This window comes from Anser brachyrhynchus (assembly GCF_964034855.1).
Source record: "Anser brachyrhynchus genome assembly, chromosome: 9".
NCBI lineage: Eukaryota > Metazoa > Chordata > Aves > Anseriformes > Anatidae > Anser > Anser brachyrhynchus.
This window is the reverse complement of record NC_137703.1, coordinates 10,910,352-10,930,146: the sequence shown is the minus strand read 5'-3', so window position 1 is coordinate 10,930,146 and position 19,795 is coordinate 10,910,352. Positions and strand designations below refer to the sequence as shown.

Here is a 19,795-nt window from a genome sequence, read left to right as displayed (position 1 = left end):
GCACACTTACAGGCTGGGCTGCAATAAGAACCACAAGAGCTACAGAGAATTAACCCACCGCTCGGGCGTCCTGGGAAGGAAAAGAGCGAAAGCGTCTGAAAATAAAAAATAATAAGGAAAAAAAAAATTTACATCGTCATCCTTTCTTTTTTTTTTTTTTTCCTCCTCCTCGAGAATCCCAGCGTTAAGGAGCAAAGCCAAAAAAATAAAAATGCAAAAAAAAAAAAAAAAAGGAAAAAGAAGCGCATGGGGGTGTGAGGGGGGCTTTAAGGAAAAAGCTTCTGGCCCCAAGAGTAAATCCCATCTGAGGCTGTGAGCCGAGCGTCGATGTGTTTGTCAAAAATTAGCAAAAAAAAAAAAAAAAAAGAGGCAACGGAAGGAAAAATAATGAAAAATGCAAAATTCCAGTGCAGCACAGCAGGATCCTGGCTTTTTCTTTTTTTTTTAAAAGGGGGGGAGGGTTGGTTGTTGGAATGAGAAAGCAGTGCCCCCCCCCCAAAAAAAAAGGGATGAAAGGGAAAAGGAGAAAAAAAGGGAAAAAAGGGGAAAGGGAAAAAAAGGGGGAAAGGAGGAAAAAAGGGGGGAAATGGAGGAAAAAAGGGGGGGAAAAGGGGGAAAATGGAAAAAAGGGGGAAAGGGGAAAAAGGGAAAAGAGGGTGGAAAAGAGAAAAAAGGGAGAAAAGGGAAAAAAGGAGAAAAAGGAGAAAATGGTAGGAAAAGGAAAAAAGGGGGGAAAAAGGAAAAAACAAGGAAAAAAGGGAAAAACAAGGGGAAAAAGGAAAAAACAAGAAAAAAGGGGAAAAAAACAAGGAAAAAACGAAAAAAGTAAAAAAAAAATGAAAAAAAAAAAAGGAATTATTATAAAAAAAAATCATATATTTTTTCACACGCCCTCCTTCCCCCTGCATTATATTTTTGGGGGGAGGCGAGGTGGGGGGGGGGGGTCCACGTGCGCTCAGCCCCGTCCCCGCTCTCGCACCCGGGACCCCCCTTTGCGTCCGCGCGGCGCGCGCGCTCCCCCGCGCCCGGTCGGGCGGGCGCGCGCGCGCGCGCTCCCGCCGCCACCCCGCCGCGCCCCCACGTCACGCCGCCGCCCGCCGCCACGTGACCCCCGCGGCCGGGCGAGACCACCGCGAGGGGGGGGAACACGGCGGGGAGCGGGGGGCAGCGGGACCCTCGCCGCCGCCGCGTCCCCACCGGGACACCGGCCGGGGGCACGGGGACACCGTCGGGGGCGTTCGGGCGGGGGGAGGCGTCCCGGCGGGGCGGCGGCGGCGGCGAGGAGGCGGTAGGGGAGGTCCCCGTCCCTCCCCGCGCCGCTCGCAGTGGTAGGGCCGGCAGCTCAAATTCCGAGAATTGGGCTCTGTTGATTCTTAGAACTGGGGTTCTTAGAAGTGGTGATGCAAGGAGTTTCTAGGAAAGCCCGGAGACCAGGTGATTGCTGCTTCTATTGCCGCGGCCGATTTTACCCTTTAATTCTCTCTCTCTCTTTTTTTTTTTTTTTCCTCCTCTCTCTTCCCTCCTCTCTCTCTCTCTCTCCCTCCTCTTTCCCTCCCTGCCCCGCTCTGGCGCCCAGCCGCCCCTATATATTTCTTACCCGTTTTTTCCCCCCCCCCCTCCTTTTTCCCTCGGCAGGTGCCCCGACGGCACTTTTAATCCACCGAAAAAAAAAAAAAATTATTTTACCATCCCCTATTCCCCCCCCTATCCCATTCTCCCCTTAATTTTTTTTTCCCCTATTTTTTTTTTTATTATTATAATAATTCCCTCTCCATACTAAATTAACGTGCTCCCTATTAAATTAACGCGGGGACACCCCCAACCCTCTCCTTACACCCTTAATAGTAAAAAAAAAAAAAAAATCAAAAAAAAAAAAGGAAAGGGGGGGGAAAAAAATAATAATAAAAAAATCCCAGCCCCGGGCTGCCCTAACGGGGCCGGCTCCCGGAGGGGGGAGGTCCCCCCTCGGTGGTCCCCATGGGGTCTCGGGGGGGTTTTGTCCCCCCGAGCGCTGCTGTCCCCATCCCCGTGTCCCCCGGGGGGGCCCGGCGGTGCCCCTGCACCTGCAGGCGGCCGCAGGACGGCGGCGAGCGCGGCCGCCGGGGAGCTCCGGGGTTTTTATTTTTATATTTTATATTTTATTTCCTTTCGGCGTCGGTTCTCGATGGCCGGAGCTCGGGCAGCGTGTCTTATATTTTACGTATCTTATTTATTATTATTTCTTATTCTTGTTCTTTCGCTTCTAGTGGCTGTCTCGCTCCCGGTCCCCGCGTGTGCGCCGTGTCGCGGCACCGGGCGGCTCGGCCCTCTCTCGGGGTGATTTTTTTTTTTCCTTCCCCCTTCTCGGAGGATTTTTTTTTTTTACCGCAGTACGAGCGGGGGGCTTTTTCCCCGCGTCCCCCCCCCACTCCCCTTTCGGCTCCCTACCGGCTTTTTTTTTCTTTTTGCAACCTGTGGCGGGGCCGCGCCGGGATCTGTCAAAGCCCCCCGGGGGGGGCGAGGAGCCGGGCGGGGACGGAGCGGACTTTGCGGCGTTTTTGTCGGCCCGGGGAAAAGCAAGCGGCGGGGGGGGGGGGACGGGAGAGGCGGCGGGGAGGCTCGGCCTCCCTCCCTCCTTCCCGGGGCTCGGTGGAAGGAACCGCGCCGGCCTCGACGGCGGCGGCACCCGCGCGGGGAGGCGGCGGGGAGGGGGAGAAGTGGCTCTGAAAATACCGCGCGGGGGGGGGGGGGGGGGGGGGCTCCGATTTTTTTTTTTTTTCCTCCTTCCAGCGATGCCGCCGCAAACAGCGGGGAGGAGGAGGGAAAGGGGCTGGGGGGGGGGGTCCTCCGGCCGCTCGGCGATGGGGTGCGCTTGTCGGGGTACGGGGGAGCCCCCCCCCCCCCGGTTGTGTGTCCCCCCCCCCCCCTTTTCCCCGTGGCAGCCCTTTGCCGTGTGTTTACTACCGCGGCGGACTTGGCGCGGCGACAGGAGCTCGTAAATCTGCCGCCGGGAGCTGCGCGCCTGGCCCCCGGCCACACGGCTGTTCCTGGAGCGAGCCGCGCAAATCGCGCGCAGACCCCGCGCAACCGCCGCGCCCGGCCCGCGCCGCACCTCCCCCCACCCCCCCAAAAAAAAAAATTTTTTTTAAAAATTAAAAAAAAAACAGCATTTGGGGGATGGGAGAAAGCTCTTTCGGTGACGCGTGTTTCATTTTTATTATTTTATTATTATTATTATTTTTAATCCCCCCCCTTAAAAAAAAAAAAAGGAAAACAAAACCGAAAAAGCCCAACTTTGTTGTGAAAACTTTTCGTGGTCGGGCGGCAGCGACCTCTCCCGGCCGTCCCCCCCCCCCCCTTCTCTCTCTTCCCCCCCCCCAGCTCTCCGCCTCGCCAGCCGGCCCCCCCCCGCCCGTAGTTTGCAAAGTCACAGTATGAAATGTTATGAAATCGCCTCTTGGGAAGGAGGGAAACAGAAAGCAGGGCGTTTGTTTAGGAAAAAAAAAAAAATAAATCTGCGGCGGCCTCTCAGATGTGCCTAAAAAGCTGCCTTTGACCCCCTGTTGCATTTCCAGGGAAAGAGGCAAGTCGGGGCTTAAAATCACGGGTCAAAACCAACAAAAACAAAGCCCGCCTCGGTTAGTTTTTTCCACCGGCTTCGGTAGGCGCAGGATCGGTGCGAAGCGAGGCTGAGCCAGCCAGATGGGGCTCAGCACCGCGCGCTGCGTCGCTCCCGCGTCTGTCCGGGGCCGAATTCTTCCCCACGGAGCTGGACGTGTCAGCAGGGCTGGGTACGGGATGGAGCCCTCCTTCGATCCGGGGCTGCGTATCGATTCCTGTCCGGAGGTTTCAGATGCTTTTAAAAAAAAAAAAATTATTTGCTGTATTGTTTTAAAGGTCAGCAGGATAAGTGCTTGAAGAACAAACGCAGGCTTCCACCTGCAGCCCCCTGGGTTGGGGGGGCTGCAGTTCAAAAATTGCTTAGAAAATATTTTAGGGCAGACCTCTCTTCCTCCCTGTCTGTAGGTAGAGCTACGGAGGCGGAACCTGAGGTTCTGTTATTTTCTTCTGACGATGGGATTGCTGGTTTCAAAAAACCTTACGTTACAGATAGCAATTTTTTTGCCCCGTGAAACAAATCAGCTAGCCATCTAAAATATTCAAAGGGTGTCTAGCAATTTTCCAGAGGAATGGATTATTACATTGTTCCAGTAAGAAAAGACTTCATCTCCGAGCATTCAATTTTGACTGGCAAAACAGATCAAAGATCTCTTGGGATGCATTTCAATTCCAATTTCCAATCCCCCTCAGTTCTGCCTGTCTGAGTCAATATTCAGAAAGGAAGTGGAGGTTAACTAGTTAGTTATTATTGTGAAGGAAGAAGTTGGAATGAGAAGTGATTCTTACAAATCTCGCTTTAAAGAGGGGAGGAAGAAAAAAAAAATCTGTCAAAACTCTTTATGATACTTTTTAGACGTCCCTATTTGCAGCCCGGGGAGGACGTAAGCCTGCTGTCTGATGGGACAAAAATAACCCTAGCAGAAACATTAAGTTTTGAAAAACAAGGCTGGAAAAGCTCATAAAAATAATGTTGCTCAGACGCGTTTTAAGAGAAACAGAATTACATCGACAAAATTATATGTTTTCCAGGTTTGGTTGGGGTGTTTTATTTTCCAAGGGGAAAAATTGCTCCCGCAGCAAAGCTAACTGGTGCCATCTAGTGTCCTGTCTCCTCCTTCCTCCCCGGGCAGGGGCTGAGCCGGGAGGCTCGGGAGAGTGGGAACATGTTTATTAACACTCCTTTTTAAAAAAAAAAAAGAAAAAAATGCTTGCTAGCTAGGAGGAAGGTGGCAGAGGAAACTCCGGATGCCGCTGAACTTACTTAAGGAGCCTAATTGGAAACAACCGGGTGCTTATTAAAGTCGCTGACATTTCCATATGGAGCGCGCTCTGCATCTGGTCATGAAATCACATGTGAAAATCTTTCCAAGTTGTGGTGCTAATCTGCCCTTGAATTTCTGCCTAATTTAGGTTGTATTGTAAAGCCACGCTTCTTTTTTCTTTTTTTTTTCCTCTTCCACATCATCCCCCCCCCCCCCGGAGGGGCTGAAGCTTTCAGCCACCAATGGCAGCAGCCTCGGGTTAATTTGTAGGCATGTTTTTTAGTAATAACACTGACGCTGTCCTCCAAAACCCATTACAAAGACAGGTGGTAAAACTTACTGAGGCGGTCCCGTGCTTTTAGCAGCAGGGGTGGATGTCGTCTTAATTTGCTGGAATACCCCATTAAAAATAAACTCTCCTTACAGAGTCTGTAGGTGAGTGAAGTGAAGCTCTGACCTATAGGCGCATTTCTCACGTGGAGGAACAAACTGTGCGGTGTTCGTCGTGGCTGAAAAAAACATTTCATGCCCGTTTTAGTCCGTGTGAGGTAGTGTTTGGGCTGCAGACTCCATGAGAAGGGCTTTTACGGGTTCAGTTGGATCCCAAAATGTTGTTTTCAGGTTTCTGAGAAGTTTGTAAAATCTAAATTTGGTGAAAAGTTGCCTGCATGCTCGTAACCTCTCGTTCCGTTTTTATAGCGGCATGGGAGTCTATAAACAGGAGCCCTGTATGCTGAGTGCCTGTATTCTTTTCTAATCTATTTTTAAACCATTCTTCTGTTTGGCAAAAAGTGACACTTGGTTTCCATGTTTACAGCAGGCATTGGCAAACCTCAGGAGTTCACAGTTTGCAGTTCGGTTAGATGAATATCCAAAAGTTAGCATCTGACCAGTCAGCTTCTTCAGACTGCAAATTTAGACTGCAGATGTAGTCCTGCCTGTGTTTTTTTTTTTTTTTTTAATCCGTGCTAGGTCTTGGGTTCCCATTACAGCAGGGCACTGGCAGCCAAAAGACACACACACACCCCTGGCCCTTAAATCAGAGCACTTCAGGGCTGCTTCCAAAGCCCAGCAATCTCAGTGGAGCTTCGCACCTAAAGCAGGGAGAGCTGTGGGAGTTGAGAGAGGGGGGGCAAATCTGGGGCTGTGTTTTCTTTCTGCTCCTCCCCTCTTAATTTCTCCTGGCCGCTGTGCCCCCCTTGGCTTGCACACCAGGAACCCGTGAGGACGGTGGGCTAAACAAACACAGAGGTGTCTCTCCCCTGCCAGGGGACCCCCGACCTTCATTCATGTCTCACCCCAGCTAAGTGGGGTGCCGAAGCTGGTCCTTGCTGCCGCAATGAGCTGCGTCTCCCTGTCAGCCCCAGGAGGACAGAGCTGGGGGGGTCGGTACAGGGTGGGGACAGCGGGACCCCTCCTCTGAGCCTGCCTGGGACGGGGACGCCCGGCCCCGGCTGCACCCTGCCGTCGGCTCGGCGCGGGGCTCGGCAGCGCGCGGCGTCAGTCCCTTGCTCCCTTGGCTTCAGCCGGGACGCGTCCCTGCCTTCCCTTGAAAAATTAATGTGCCAAATTGCTTGGGGTCATTGGAAATGCTGAAGGAGGCTTGGCTCCTCGCTTCCCAAGGGCACTCGCTGGCTCTGCCTCGTCGTCAGCTCTCGGCTACGTGAAGGGCAGGGGGAGTCTTCCTTAGTGGAAAACGTCGGAGGCAGCTCTGGCGTGCTCCCCCCGCTCTGCTTTTTCTTCTGCAAAGACCAAAACAATGCGGAGACTTGAGCTGGGCCAGCTTTCAAGGGCAATCCTTTTAAACCCTCTTTTGAAGTACAAACTATAAAGTTCCCTGCAGCGCTCAAGAAAATATGCAGTTTTCCTGGTTCCAAATGCTGATAATAAACCCGTCCGGATAATGTATTGCATTTCCTAGAAACATTTGTTTGCTGGCAGGAAATTGGATCAGATTGAAAGTTAGCAGAGACCGCTCGATATAGCGAGTGCAATCCACTCACGGAAGGGTACGATGGAAAAAACTACAGGGCTCGCACTGGTGATGCTGCTTTTGATCTGTGCTGACACAGTGCGCTAGGACTTCTCTCCGTCTCTTCTTCGGTTATTATTAACCAAGCCACGTTTTGGCCTAGACGCCAACCAGAAGCTGCTAAATTAATAAAAACTGTGCTGTGACAGCCAAAGGACGCTTAGTGCCCCGTGATTGTGTGACGTGGGGAAAGCCGAGCTGGGCGCTTGCGTACCCCCAGCCCACAGCATCCTCTTCACGGTGGCTCACGGCACCCCTGACTGTGTCCCGGGTCCCCCCTTTGCCCCCCCCCTTGCACCCCATTTCCCTTTCTATGCCTCTGCTCCCTGTGCTGGACAAAGCGAGCATCCCCTCATGGGTTGGGGGGGGGAAGCTGGCAGCGTGCTGGGTAGGCAGGGGGGTGCTTCCCCCTGGGGCTGGGCTGGAGGGGGGTGGCAGGATGGAGCTTCCCCTGGGCGGGCAGTTTCGGAGCTCTGTGTGGGATGAGGCTGTGGGGAAGAGAGACTTCACCCAGCCGCCCCTCCAGGGTGAGGTGAGGGAGTCAGCACTGCGGGCTCTGGAGCAGCACAGGGTGGAGGGGTAGGAGAGCCGAGCTCAGGGGGGTGAGTGGTGCCCCCACCCAGGTTGTGCACGGTGGGGGGAGAGGGGCAGGATGAGGGGTATCCCCCATGCGAAGAGGGTAGGGGAGGAAGGAGTCTCCCCTCTGCACAGGGTCGTGGGAGGATGGATGGAAAGGGATTCCCTATAAACGGGGGGGGAGTGGATGGCTGGAGGGATTTCCCTGTGAATGGCAGGAAGATGGATGGGGGGTGGTTCCCAGCTTCTCCCCCCTCTTCCTGTGCCTGTGGCCGGGAACAGCTGCAGGGGTCTCCCCTTTTCATGGGGTGGAGCTGGGGGGGTTCCCCCACCCGTGGGCACTCCTTCCCTGTGCCCACTGTGCTGGCCCCAGGGAGGACAGTGCTGGCCCTGGGCTCCCTTCCAGGAATGGTTTTTCTCGGGGAGGTGCCGGCAGGGAAGGGCCGTTCCCTGAACCGCTGGGGCAGACCCATTGCCTTCCTGGAAGGCAGCAGCGGTGACAGTCCCATGTGGCCACCCCCGAAATGGGCCCCGACCTTCCTCTCCGGGCACAGCAAGCCCCGGCGTGCAGCCCCGAGCACTGCCACTGGCCCCCACCTGCGAGGTACCGGGCAGGAAAACTTGGGGGGGGGGCACTGGGATGATGTTTTGAACCTAACCGAGCCTGGGGGCACATCCTGGGCTGAAGAGGGGTGTGGGTGGAGAGGGTCGTGCTTGCCCACGGTGGTCTTCCCTGGTTCCCCACCGCTGTCCCCGTCTCTGCTGTTCTCCTCCCCGAGCATCCTCCCTGGGGTGCTGAGCTGGTGCTGTGCAGCGGCCGGGAGGGGCAGGGTTAACGCGGCTCGGCTCGGAGGGGAAGGAAGGTCCCTCTCCCTTGTGCTGCCCACATCCTGCAGCCGCAGGGCTTGGGATGCACCTGCCCGGGTCCCGTACCCCGCAGCACTGCGCTGGGGAGAGGCGATTTGGGGAAGGGGCTGAGCGGGGTCCGGCGGTGGGAGAGGAGCGGGGTGTCCCCGCAGCCAGCAGTGCTGCGGCCTCGCTGTGGGTAAGGGAATTTGGTGACAGCAGCAGTGTCTCACGTGATGCTCACGGGCACAGAGTTCATCTTGCAGTTTGTTGGTTTATAGACGGGTCAGTCCTGATGGCTGTGACACCGGGGTGAGCCACCGGGAGCCCGGCCGAGGTCGGGATGCGACCCGGCCGCCCTAAATACGGCCGTCTGCTGGTATGGAAGCACGGATGCGTGCCGGGCTGCTTGCAGAGCGCCGCGAGTCCCTGGGCTTTCGCTTGCTGGTAGCGAGCGGCTGGCAGTGAGCAAGTACAGAAAGGTCAGACTCTGCAGTATTTGGGAAATGAGTCACTTTGTGTGTGTGGTAGAGTTTGAAGATAGCCAGGCTCAGAGCAGGTCTAGAAGATTTGCATTTTATGGCCGGGATAGGGCTGTAAGACACCCTTCTGGGCTTTGCATGCGACACCATGCCTTAAATAACTCCTCTTCTTTCCCACCCCAAGGTCTCTGGGGCTTGGGGTCCAGACCCACATGTCAGCTGTGAGGGAGAGGGCAGGGGACACTCGCCCTCGCAGGGCTGGATGCGCTCCGCGCAGGTTTTGGCAATCCTACTGGATCCCTTTGCATTTTGGGGTCAGCCCTAAAAATAGCATGGTAAGGTTTTGGGGTTTGTTGGTTCACTTACTCATTGCACTTCCTGTTCCTGCTGGGGCGCCTGCTGGGGACCTTCCTCCTGGTTGGTGCCAGGTCAGTTGTGTTTGTTGTTTTTTAGTCAATTTGGAGGTAGCAGCATGAGTTCTGGCAGTGAGCTCCTGGGTTTCCTTGCCCTGCTGCCCCAGCTGCGTTGCCCGCGAAGCCAGCTGCTGGAGACAAAGCTTGCGGTTTGGGGGAAGGCTTTTCCAGCAGCCAGAGGAAGGCGTTTGTTTTGGGTCCCCTTCCGTCTCCGCCACCGACTTCCTATGTGATCCCAGCCAAGTCGCTTTGTTTGGTTCTTGACGTCCGCATCCTCCCGGGTCTGTTTGGCAGCGCCATCCAGCGCGCTTGTGCTGGTGTCTGGGGCGTGTTGGTGTCCCGAGAAGGGCGATAGCTGCTTGGAGGGCCACATTCAGGCTCTTTCCAGGTTTCCGAGCGGAGTGGCGGCAGGTGTTTGTTAAGTCATACCTGATAACGAGGTGCTGGGAATATGACATTGGTCTTGGATGTGGCGCTGCCCGGGAATTCGGTCTTGGCAGGGGAGAGCTATCCCCGAAAGAAGTGGTGAGAAAATTCTCACTCGACTTCCCTTCCCCACCTGCCTTCAAGTTCCTGAGTCATGGAAATGAAAATCTCCTTGGCATACGCCCATGGTTTGGGCTAGAGGGTGTGGAAGAAGCTATGACTGGATTCTCAAAGCCTGTGGTTGTGATAAGAACGTACTGTACCGGAAGAAACAAATGTTAACCTTACTGGAGAGTGGAAGGTTTGTTATCTCTAGCTTTTATCCCACTGATACTCGAGGGAAACAGCAAGCTTGTGCGCTGCCACGGCCAATTCATAATTATCAGCTAACGTGGTGTTTGTTTTCTTCTGCTTTATTTATAGGTTTGAAAGAAACTTTTGGACTGTGAATTGAGGCATTGGGTATGTAAATTTAAATTTTGTGCTTCCCTCCCCCCTTCCCTTTAAAGTGTTGAATGAAATGTTTCATTAGACCCAGCTGGGAGTTGTTTTCAGGAGAGCAGCTGCTCTGTGGAAAATGCTGTACGTTCGCATGCCGCTGGGGAAGGAGGAGGAGGCAGGGCTGCGGGAAGGGGCTGGTCACTGGGGAGCGTGCTGCTGAAAATGCACGATCCGGCCCAAACCTGGGGCGGGGGGGGATGCAGACTGCCCTGAGAGGCCGGTGCCAGGGACGTCTCTGAGATGGGTCAATGGGTGTCGTGCTAGGAGAAGGCTTTGTGTGCCTTGACTAACCCAAGCCTTCCTCGCTGGGACGGACCGGGCCGCGGTGTGGGTAGCAGCCTGGCAGGTTGGATGGGTTCTGCTCCTCGCTGCCACCATCCATCCATTGGGAAACCATGGACAGGTCTTCTCCAGGGTGGCCACCTGATAGCAAGGAAGTAGTTCGGTGGTGGGTGAGGGTTGGTGAAATCAGTCAGCTCCAGCTGGGACCTCTGAGGCCTGTTTTGGTTCCGTGGCTGGGTTCGCAGCCAGCAGCTGAGGCGGGTGGCTGCCCAGGAAGGATCTGAAGGCTGGCAAGCCGTGCCGGGAGCTTCTTGGGAATGAACCTGAGGAGCAGCGGTGGTGGTGGGAGGAGTGGGCTGGGGTGGAGCCGCCATGGGCGAGGCGAGGAGAAAGAAGAGCCGGTTAGCTAATCCTCAGGAGGGTCTGGTCGCCTTCGCTCGCCAGCTGGCTGGGTGGGACTGAGGCATGCCAGGTCTTGCTGTTGGCCAAGAGACCTCACCAGGAGACCTGGCAGGCACTTGGCATGGTGCGGGGCTGTTTGTCCCAGCACCGAGGAGCTGATGCCGTCCCGTCCTGGCCACCTGAAGGCATCCCAGAGCAGCAGCTGCCTCCCCGCTGAGGTTGGGTGCTCTCCTGGCTGTGTCTCCATTCCCGTCCTTCTCCCGCTTGTGTTTCGGGCAGACTCAAGATGGCCTCGCCGGCAGACAGCTGCATCCAGTTCACCCGCCACGCGAGTGATGTCCTCCTCAATCTCAACCGCCTTAGAAGCCGGGATATCCTGACTGACGTCGTCATCATCGTGAACCGGGAGCAGTTCAGAGCCCACAAAACAGTCCTGATGGCCTGCAGGTGAGAGCACCTCCCGCTTCTGGCCACCTGCGCCGCTGCTGCGTCCCCAGGGAGGCTTGTGGGTTTTACGGGCAGGGAAACTGAGGCAGAGAAGCAGAATAGAAACAGGCTGCCAAGCGATTAGCACCAATAAAGGGATTACTGAGACCTTCCATCTCCAGCACGGAGCCCACATGCAGCCCATGGGGACGAGCAGGAGCACAGCGGACGTGGGGCATCTCTGAAGGCAGGGCACAAACGCTGTGTGGGACAGGACAGGACTGGATGCTGCTGGGGTGAGCGAGTCCTCTGTGACCGTGGTGTCCCCTGCCGCTGCTATTTTTAGAGCTATTCCTCCCAGGCTTCTGGCTGCACCCACCTCTGTGGATTTTCAAGCCTGGTTGGGTCTGAAATCTCTTCCCAGGTCCAGGATTGCTTCCTAGTGACCTCTAATTAACATCCCACCACTGCCTAGCTGCATTAACTGCGGATGCCTTTCAGGGTTTCCTGCTGACAAGATGTAAAGATACGGAAAAACAAGGATTTGACTGCTAAGACATCTGAAAAATATTTTATCAACATTTCCTTTTTTTTTCTTTTCCTCCTTGTTAAAGAGTGAGCATGGATGCCCCAAGAGGCTTCTGAAAGAATTGAGTCAGAGTGGGAAGGGGGTGGTGGTAAGAACAACCGAAAAAGGTGAATTTCTAAACCAAGGCAGTGGGGAGTTGTTGAGCAGGTGAGATCTAAAAGCAGGCTGTGCCGGTTGGTAAAAGTGCAGCGCAGAAGACGCTTACTAAGCTAGGAAACCAAGCTTGATAATAAGGGGGAAGCTCAGGGAATACTGTAATTGCCTCCTTCTCCTCCTTCCTTATCACGCGCAAAACTCCGTGAGCTAAGGGATTTCAGGTAAATTCTCCTTTCTTCCTCTGAATCGTCGTAACACTCATCTTCCCTCTGCCTCCTCTCTGCAGTGGCCTCTTCTACAGCATCTTCACTGACCAGCTCAAGTGCAACTTGAATGTCATCAACCTAGACCCTGAAATTAACCCCGAGGGGTTTTGCATCCTCTTAGACTTCATGTACACATCCCGCCTGAACCTGCGGGAGAACAATATCATGGCTGTGATGGCCACAGCGCTGTACCTGCAGATGGAGCACGTGGTTGATACTTGCCGAAGGTTTGTCAAATCTAGGTGAGCGCCTTAAGTGAACTTTGGAGATCCTGGCATGGTGTGTTTGGGTGGGAGGGGGGGGACTTGTCTAAGCGTCTGCAAGCTTATCCTTACGTGCTGAAAATGACTGCATCTCTTCCTTTTTGCCTGATTCCAGTGAAGCTGAGATGGTGTCTGCTGTGAAGACCCCAAGGGAAGAGTTTTTGGCTGGCCGGATGCTGAGCCACCCAGAGGTGATGGCTTACCGGAGCAGAGACGTCTCGGAGAACAGCATGCCTCTCCAGAACGGGTCCCTCTGCAACGGGAGGGCTTTTGCACCTGGCTTGTTCAACAGTTTGTCTGGATCCTCCATTCCCTACCCCGGGTACAGCCCTCTCCCTCTAAATGGCTTCCTTGTGGATGACGAGTTGCGGGAGATGAGGATGCCTCTCTCCGAAGTCTCGAGGGCAGGTGCCTTCCCCAAGGAGAGGATCCTGCCGTGCGACAGCTCCAGGACGATCCCCACCGAGTACATGAGAACCATCACCGACATCTCGGCCAACATGTGCCACGCCACCATCTACGCTCCGAAAGAAGGCGCTGCTGAAGAAGCCAGGAGCGACATGCACTACGGCGTAGCCTCTGGCCCCAAACCTGTCGTCCCCTCGATCCGGAACAATCCCTACTTCTCTTGCGACAAAGTGGCCAAAGAGGAGGAGCGGACCTCTTCAGAGGATGAGATCAGCCAGCACTTTGAGCCCACCAACACCCCCCTGGACCGCAAGGGACTTATCAGCCCCCAGAGCCCCCAGAAGTCAGACTGTCAGCCCAACTCGCCGACCGAGTCCAGCAGCAGCAAGAACGCCCGCATCAGTCAGAACTCCAACTCCCTCTTCACCAAGAGCCCCACAGACCCCAAAGCCTGCAACTGGAAGAAGTACAAGTTCATCGTCCTCAACTCTCTGAATCAGAACACCAAGCAAGACAGTGCTGACCAGAATGAGATGGGAACCCTCTCTCCTCGCACCTACATGCCCATGTCCACCTGCCAGCAGTCCATGGAACCGGAGCATCTCAACGTGCAATCCCCCACCAAGATGAGTGTTAACGGAGAAGACTCCAATATCCCCCAAGCGAGCAGACTCAACAACATCGTTAACAGGTGAGAAGATGTCCCCGGGGAGACAGGACTCCCTGTGTTGTTGGTGAGGGTTTGGAAGTGTGTGAAATAGATGTAGCGTTGCGCTGGGGTGTCCGGCCGCGGGCAGGTGGAAACGTCTGCACGTGGTGAAGCGCTGCCAGTGACGTCGGCTGAATGCTAGCCATCCCCACGGTAGCGGTGCCAGCCCGGCCTGGTGGTGGAACTGGGAACACTGGGTCAGGAATTCCTGGCTCGCTTCAGCAGCTCTGGATGGTTTCTGGAGCCTGGATTCGTCGAGCCTGGTTTTCACCCTGTGCCTAAAGCTTTTGGTTGGCTTTAGGTGCTGGAAGGGCCAAACTAGTGTGGAACAGTGTGCTGTCCCCTGGACCTGGATGTTCCTAGAGAGCTTTGAGGTCATTTTGTGATGGGCATCTGAAGGATGTGGCTCAGGGACCTGTTGTTGATCAGGGCTATGCTGTGCATCTCACCGCAAAGGTCTCCCCGTAAAATGTGGATGTTCCTCGTGTCTGGAAGGGTGCAAACATCAAGGGCCCAGTAGCTCAAGCACAGCAAGAGCCTTCTCACGGCTGTGTGCGTTGCTGTCCTTCCACAGGTCCCGGGATGGGTCCCCTCGGAGCAGCGAAGGACAGTCCCCGCTGTACATGCATTCGTCCAAGTGCAGCTCCTGCGGCTGCCAGTCCCCGCAACATGCTGAGATGTGCCTTCATACCCCTGGCTCAGCCTTTGGAGAGGAGATGGGGGAAACCCAATCTGAATACTCTGACTCCAGCTGCGGTGAGTCTTGCATCCCTGCTCGCCTTTTTTCAAAGGGCAGGCGAGGGGGCTGTGCGCTCTGGGGACCCGTCCACCCGGTGCCCTTCATCCAAAGGGCATCAGACCCATCTCAGGTGCTGGCAGATCCCAAGGTGCTTTACCCTTTTAGCTGGCTGAGCAGCTGTGCGCATGCATGTGAGATGCACACACGTGGGAATTGCTTCCATCCTCCCCTTCCCCAGACACCTTGTGCGGGGAGTTAGTCACCTGCTGCCAGCTTGGCAGCTCAGGACAGGAAGCAAAGCGCACCCCACCCCGCCAGAACCACACGAGAACAAGCTTGGCAGATGTAATGACCCTAATGGGGATTGGGCAAGCTGGTGTGTCTCATGCATCCGTCACGGTGTCTTCATTATCAGGGAGCCCAATGTGCACATCTGGAGAAACGCAGATAATGAGGCTTGCAATCTCGTTGCAAAACTCCACAAGCCCAGAGACGAGTATCTGTGCGCTGATCTGCCTGTAGCTCAGGGAGGGGGAATGCAGGATTGCCACTGTGGTGTGCGCAGACGTCCACAGAGGGAGCCAGGTGTGATGCTCAACAGCGTTGAAGAGTTAAGCCAGGGGGACCTGCCTGCCTCTTCAGATGATGGCAGTCTTCCCATGTAGACATCTGTACCCATAAAGGTTTGCACCTCTAAAGGTGCTGGAGGTCCAGAACTGAGCATCCCTCCTTCAGAGGACGCCTGATAATTTGGGTGCCTTTGTGGACCTCTCTGGAAGATGCCCAGGTGAGCTGCCTGGCTTCTCAGAAGCAGCTTTATAGAAGCGGTAGCTGGTATCACGCTGAAGGAGAGGTGGCTCGTGTTGCTTTCTCTCTCAAGCCACGCACGTTGATACTGTGTGCGTGAGAAGGCTGGGGAGGTCATGGCGTGGCTGACCACAGATACATCTGGGCCTCCCTCCTTGTTCCAACACTCGCTCTGCCTTCCCCTCCCTACCTCCCCAAGCCGTACACGGGCCTGTTTTGGCGCTGGCCGCGCAGTGCCCGTCTCATCCATCTCATCGCCCCCTTCTCTGCCCTCCCAGAAAACGGAGCCTTCTTCTGCAACGAGTGCGACTGCCGGTTCTCCGAGGAGGCCTCCCTCAAGAGACACTCTCTGCAAGTCCACAGCGACAAGCCCTACAAGTGTGACCGCTGCCAGGCCTCCTTCCGCTACAAGGGGAACCTCGCCAGCCACAAAACCGTCCACACAGGTACGGCGACGTCCTGGGGGGGCTGCCAGGGTCTGGGCTGCGACTCCACGAGTGCTGAGCTCATTTACTGTAAAGCCTTGGGCTTTTCTAAAGGCCGCTTGCACAACGCGTGGCTGGGAGCAGATGTGTGGCCGCCAGGTCACTTAGTGGTAGATTCAAAAGAACAGAAAAAAAATCATTTAGGGAAAAAAATCTGTTTTGTTTTGTTAGTTTTTTTTTTTTTTCCTACATCCTAGAAATCCAGATCATATCTAGCCTGGCAGAAAGTCTGCTGATGGGAAAATCTGTGAGCGGATGGGCTCTGTGAATCAGCACAATGAAAGCTGAGAAAGGAAAGGGATATTAAAGGTTTAGTCATTTGCTGACAAACCTGGGGATTTTTTTTTTTCTTCGTGCTTTTATTAATGCCTAGCATGTCAACAGCCAGCTCCCTGGCTGGGGAAGGGAAGTGCGTGCTGCTGGGCCGTAAAGACACCATCCCACAGCCCCAGCTGAGCTCCACGTGGCCCGCAGGGGTGACCAGGGTGACACAAGCACCAGGGCATGGTTTGAGGGTGTGGGGCTCAAAGTCCTCTGGCCCCCCAGGTCCTCTGCATACACCAGGCAGGAGCAGATTTGCTCTTGAATCAAAAACAAAAGAAAAAGGCAGGAAGGAATAGGCGATGGCTGTGCCCGCTCCCAGTTGAGCTCATCTTAAAGCATCCTGAAGAAGCTGGTTAAAACATTTTTGCAGCTCCCCCCAGCCATGTGAAAGCCAGCCAGGGCCGACAGCGGTAATCATAACTGAATAATGAACGGGAGCTGGGCTGCTGGGCCTCGGCTTTCTGCTCTCCCAGCTCTTCTCGAACATCCAAAGAGGCAATGAACAGCCGGGACAGGATGTGCAGGGAGCTCAGGGGGAGCCAGGCGGCTCTGGGTGGCTTACTCAGGGCCAAGGGGACATCTGGGGCACCAGCCAGGGGGAGCGGTGTCATCGGTTTTCACTGCGAGGCTTTCTCTTTTGCTCCAAAGGCTGCAGCTCCCAACCCGAAAAGTACAACAGTGGATTAACTCTGCTCCACAGAGGAGCAAGGCTGCTCCTGCCCAGGGTCCCCTTCCTAAAATACCCATTTGCTGTGGCTCTCTCCAGCAGGGATGGGAGCCAGAGCCGGTGCAGCATGCTGTGGGGTTGAGTGTGCAAAAAGGCTGTGGTTCGGGCAGCGCTGGGGCTGGTGACTGCGGAGCCCACTGGTATTTACGCCTTGCCCTTTTTGTTGGTCTCTGCAGGAGAAAAACCGTACCGCTGCAACATCTGCGGGGCACAGTTCAACCGGCCGGCCAACTTGAAAACCCACACACGCATCCACTCCGGAGAGAAACCCTACAAGTGCGAGACCTGCGGGGCCAGATTCGTCCAGGTGTGTGTGACCTCCGGGGCCCGCAGTGCCTGGGGCAGGGGACACAGCTGGGGTCCTGCCTGAGACCTGGGATGCTGTGAGGGGGCTGAGGGGCCATGCTCGCTGCCTTGGGCAGCTTTTCCTGTGTGATTAGGGGATAAACAGGGGCTTTGAGGTCTGTGGGGACCAGTTTGCTGGCTTAGTAGGAAACTTGGTTTCTGCCGTTTGCTATTAAGGATCGGAGAGATCAAACCTCAGACACGCATGGTCCTGGATCCCTGCTAGAATCCATATACAAGTAAATACATAAAATAAGCTGCTGGGAGCTCTAACCTGGAACCTCTTCCCCGCAGGTGGCCCACCTCCGTGCTCACGTGCTCATCCACACCGGGGAGAAGCCGTACCCCTGCGAGATCTGCGGCACGCGCTTCCGGCACCTGCAGACCCTCAAAAGCCACCTTCGAATCCACACGGGAGAGAAACCGTACCATGTGAGTGACCCTGCTTTCTTGAGGGGCTCTCAGCTCGGGGGGTATGCTGCCAAACCCAAGGAGGGGGTGGGAAGACACCCCAGTGCCCTTCACCAGCCTCTGCTCCGTGTGTCCTGTCCCCGTGTTGTGTGTTAGCCACGTGCAGCCCAGGCTGGGCACATCTGAGCTGCTCTCCTTTTCTTCCGCCTCTTCTGGAAGAAGGTCACACTTCTCCAAATAGCTGCAGCTTAAATTACAGCTTCCTGCGGTGCATGGGGATGGGGCAGAGGAGCAGACAGCCTCACGGGTGCTAGTGGTACGCCACCCTGCCTTGCTGCAGCCCTGGGGCTCTCGGCTCTTTGCTGAGGCTTTTTTATCTGCTAGGGAGGGAACCAGAGCAAGGACTGTCATCCAGACGTCCCTCTGGAGCTACCCTCTTGGCAGGGGTCAAAAGCAGCTCCCAAAATAGCCCTGTAGCCACTTCGAGCATTTGGATTAGCAGCTTGTTGGTGCGTCCATCAAGAGCCCGGGTCACATCCTGAGGGACCTTTGTACGTCCCATAAATCGAGGTGTGCTGTGGAGAGCCTGGCATGCAGCGTGTGACCCCAGTAGAGGTGCCCGAGCTGTGGGGATGGAGCAGTAGGGTGCAGGGACAAGGTCTGGGGACTCAGCAGCCTCCCTGCTGCTTTCCCCCCATGCCTCCACTTTCCCAGTGCCATCTGTGCAATGGGTGCAGCGTGCCCAGGTAGCTGGGGGAGGACAGGATTTTGCTGTGGTCGTACTGCTTGGCCACCGCCTCCAAGGGAAGGACGTGTCCCCTGATCTGATTTTTGATGCCCTGCACCTCTGCCTCTCGCCCCACAGTGTGAGAAGTGCAACCTGCACTTCCGCCACAAAAGCCAGCTGCGGCTCCACCTGCGGCAGAAGCACGGGGCCATCACCAACACCAAGGTGCAGTACCGCATCTCGGCGAGCGAGGTGCCTCCGGAGCTCCCCAAGGCTTGCTGAAGGCCGAGGATTTCCCAGGAGGAGGTCGGGGGGGAAGCTGTCCAAAGGATACTTGCAACACTTTAAAAGAGGAGAGGAATTAAAAAAAAAAAAAAAATTCATCACATGATGGAGTGCCTCTAAACCCATAGTGCAGATAGGTGGAAAAACATTAGAAACAAAACGAGACAAAAAAAAATACACGGGTTTTATTTTTCCCAGTTATGTGAAACTAAAAGAAAGATAAAGTTATTCAGATCTTATTGTATATAAAACATAAAAATAAAAATAGTCATTTTAAATGTCTGTGCAGTGGAGTGTTAATAAACTCTGGAGTCTAACCTTCACAGCCTTTGCCGTTTGAAGATGAGGAATGTAATGTTGATTTATGGGAACAGATTTTTTCTTTTGTATGCAAAATGTGTGTTCTTTTAAAGAGAAAGTATGCTATTAAAGAGAGGGCTTTAACTTTTTTAACCAAAGGTGAAGGAATCTATGGCAGAGTTGTAAATATATATAGATATAAATATATAAATATATATATAAAATAAATATATATAGACCTTTAAAAAAGCTATATTAAAAATATATAAAATGCATTAAAGGCTCAGTTGGACTCTGCAGGCAGAAGCCACTCTGAGAATCTTTATTATGATAGAGCACTTAACGAGATATTTTAAAGTATTGCATCTGTACAAGTAAGAAAATATTTTGTCTAAATGCATCAGTGTATTTGTATTTTTTTGCAAGTGAAGGTTTACAATTTACAAAAAAAGTGTGTATTAAACCAACAAAGCTGCAGAAGGAATTTAAAATAATAATAAAGTGTAATTTTTTTTGTTCTAGTTCTCAGTCTGTATATATGTAAAATGTGGTTTCGCACGGTGCCTTTCTTTTCAATGGAAGTTTTCAATGTATGGACTATATTGAGCTCAGTTTCTTCTTCAAGGTACAGCCTGATGTTGCAAAAGGAGTTTTGGTGGAACTCTCTATCGGGGAATGTTTTTTTTTTTGTTTGTTTGTTTTGTTTGTTTTTTTTTTTCAGTCTTATTTTACATGCTTGTGTTATAAACAATCTCGGGAGACAGGGTTTGGGCTGTGTCTAAACTGCATTAATGCGTTCTGTAAAATATAGCTGTACAAATAAAAGAATAAAATGAAGAAAAGTGAAGCACGGTGCGGTGAGAGGTCTCTTCTTACCCCTCCTCCTCGTGGAGCACCCTGAGCCCCAGATGCTGTCCCCGAAGGGGCTGAGCAGCTCCCTGGGACGGGTCCCGCGGAGGTGGCTTCTGGCATGGCCTTGGAGCAAGGTCCCCGGGTCCTGGTGGGCACCGTCCCCCTGTGCCACCTCCGGGGGATTCTGTGCGTTTGCAGCCGTAAGCTGGCAGAG

At 54.1% G+C, this 19,795-nt stretch overlaps 1 protein-coding gene and 1 long non-coding RNA gene across 2 annotated transcripts; one reads left to right on the top strand and one right to left on the bottom strand.

Annotated features, from left to right (window-relative positions):
• Positions 1-1,316: 1,316 nt before the first annotated feature.
• Positions 1,317-19,576, top strand: BCL6 (BCL6 transcription repressor). The gene is made up of 10 exons (XM_080604204.1): positions 1,317-1,434; positions 10,061-10,099; positions 11,102-11,269; positions 12,220-12,441; positions 12,578-13,561; positions 14,154-14,335; positions 15,404-15,571; positions 16,838-16,968; positions 17,301-17,438; positions 18,283-19,576. Exons 3-10 carry the CDS (start codon positions 11,109-11,111, stop codon positions 18,424-18,426), a joined length of 2,130 nt encoding a protein of 709 aa, XP_080460330.1. The 5' UTR covers positions 1,317-1,434; positions 10,061-10,099; positions 11,102-11,108; the 3' UTR covers positions 18,427-19,576.
• On the bottom strand, positions 3,197-9,937 carry LOC308199694. The gene is made up of 2 exons (XR_013954871.1): positions 9,165-9,937; positions 3,197-3,835 (listed from the first exon to the last, which is right to left on the bottom strand). It is a non-coding gene; the product is annotated as an uncharacterized lncRNA (long non-coding RNA).
• Positions 19,577-19,795: the final 219 nt, after the last annotated feature.

Excerpts from the sequence above, each read along its gene's own strand:
- BCL6 (XM_080604204.1), top strand. The coding sequence starts at position 11,109 with ATGGCCTCGCCGGCAGACAGCTGCATCCAGTTCACCCGCCACGCGAGT. Across the intron at positions 13,562-14,153 it reads CTCAACAACATCGTTAACAG|GTCCCGGGATGGGTCCCCTC; the intron begins GTGAGAAGATGT and ends GTCCTTCCACAG. Across the intron at positions 17,439-18,282 it reads CGGGAGAGAAACCGTACCAT|TGTGAGAAGTGCAACCTGCA; the intron begins GTGAGTGACCCT and ends CTCGCCCCACAG.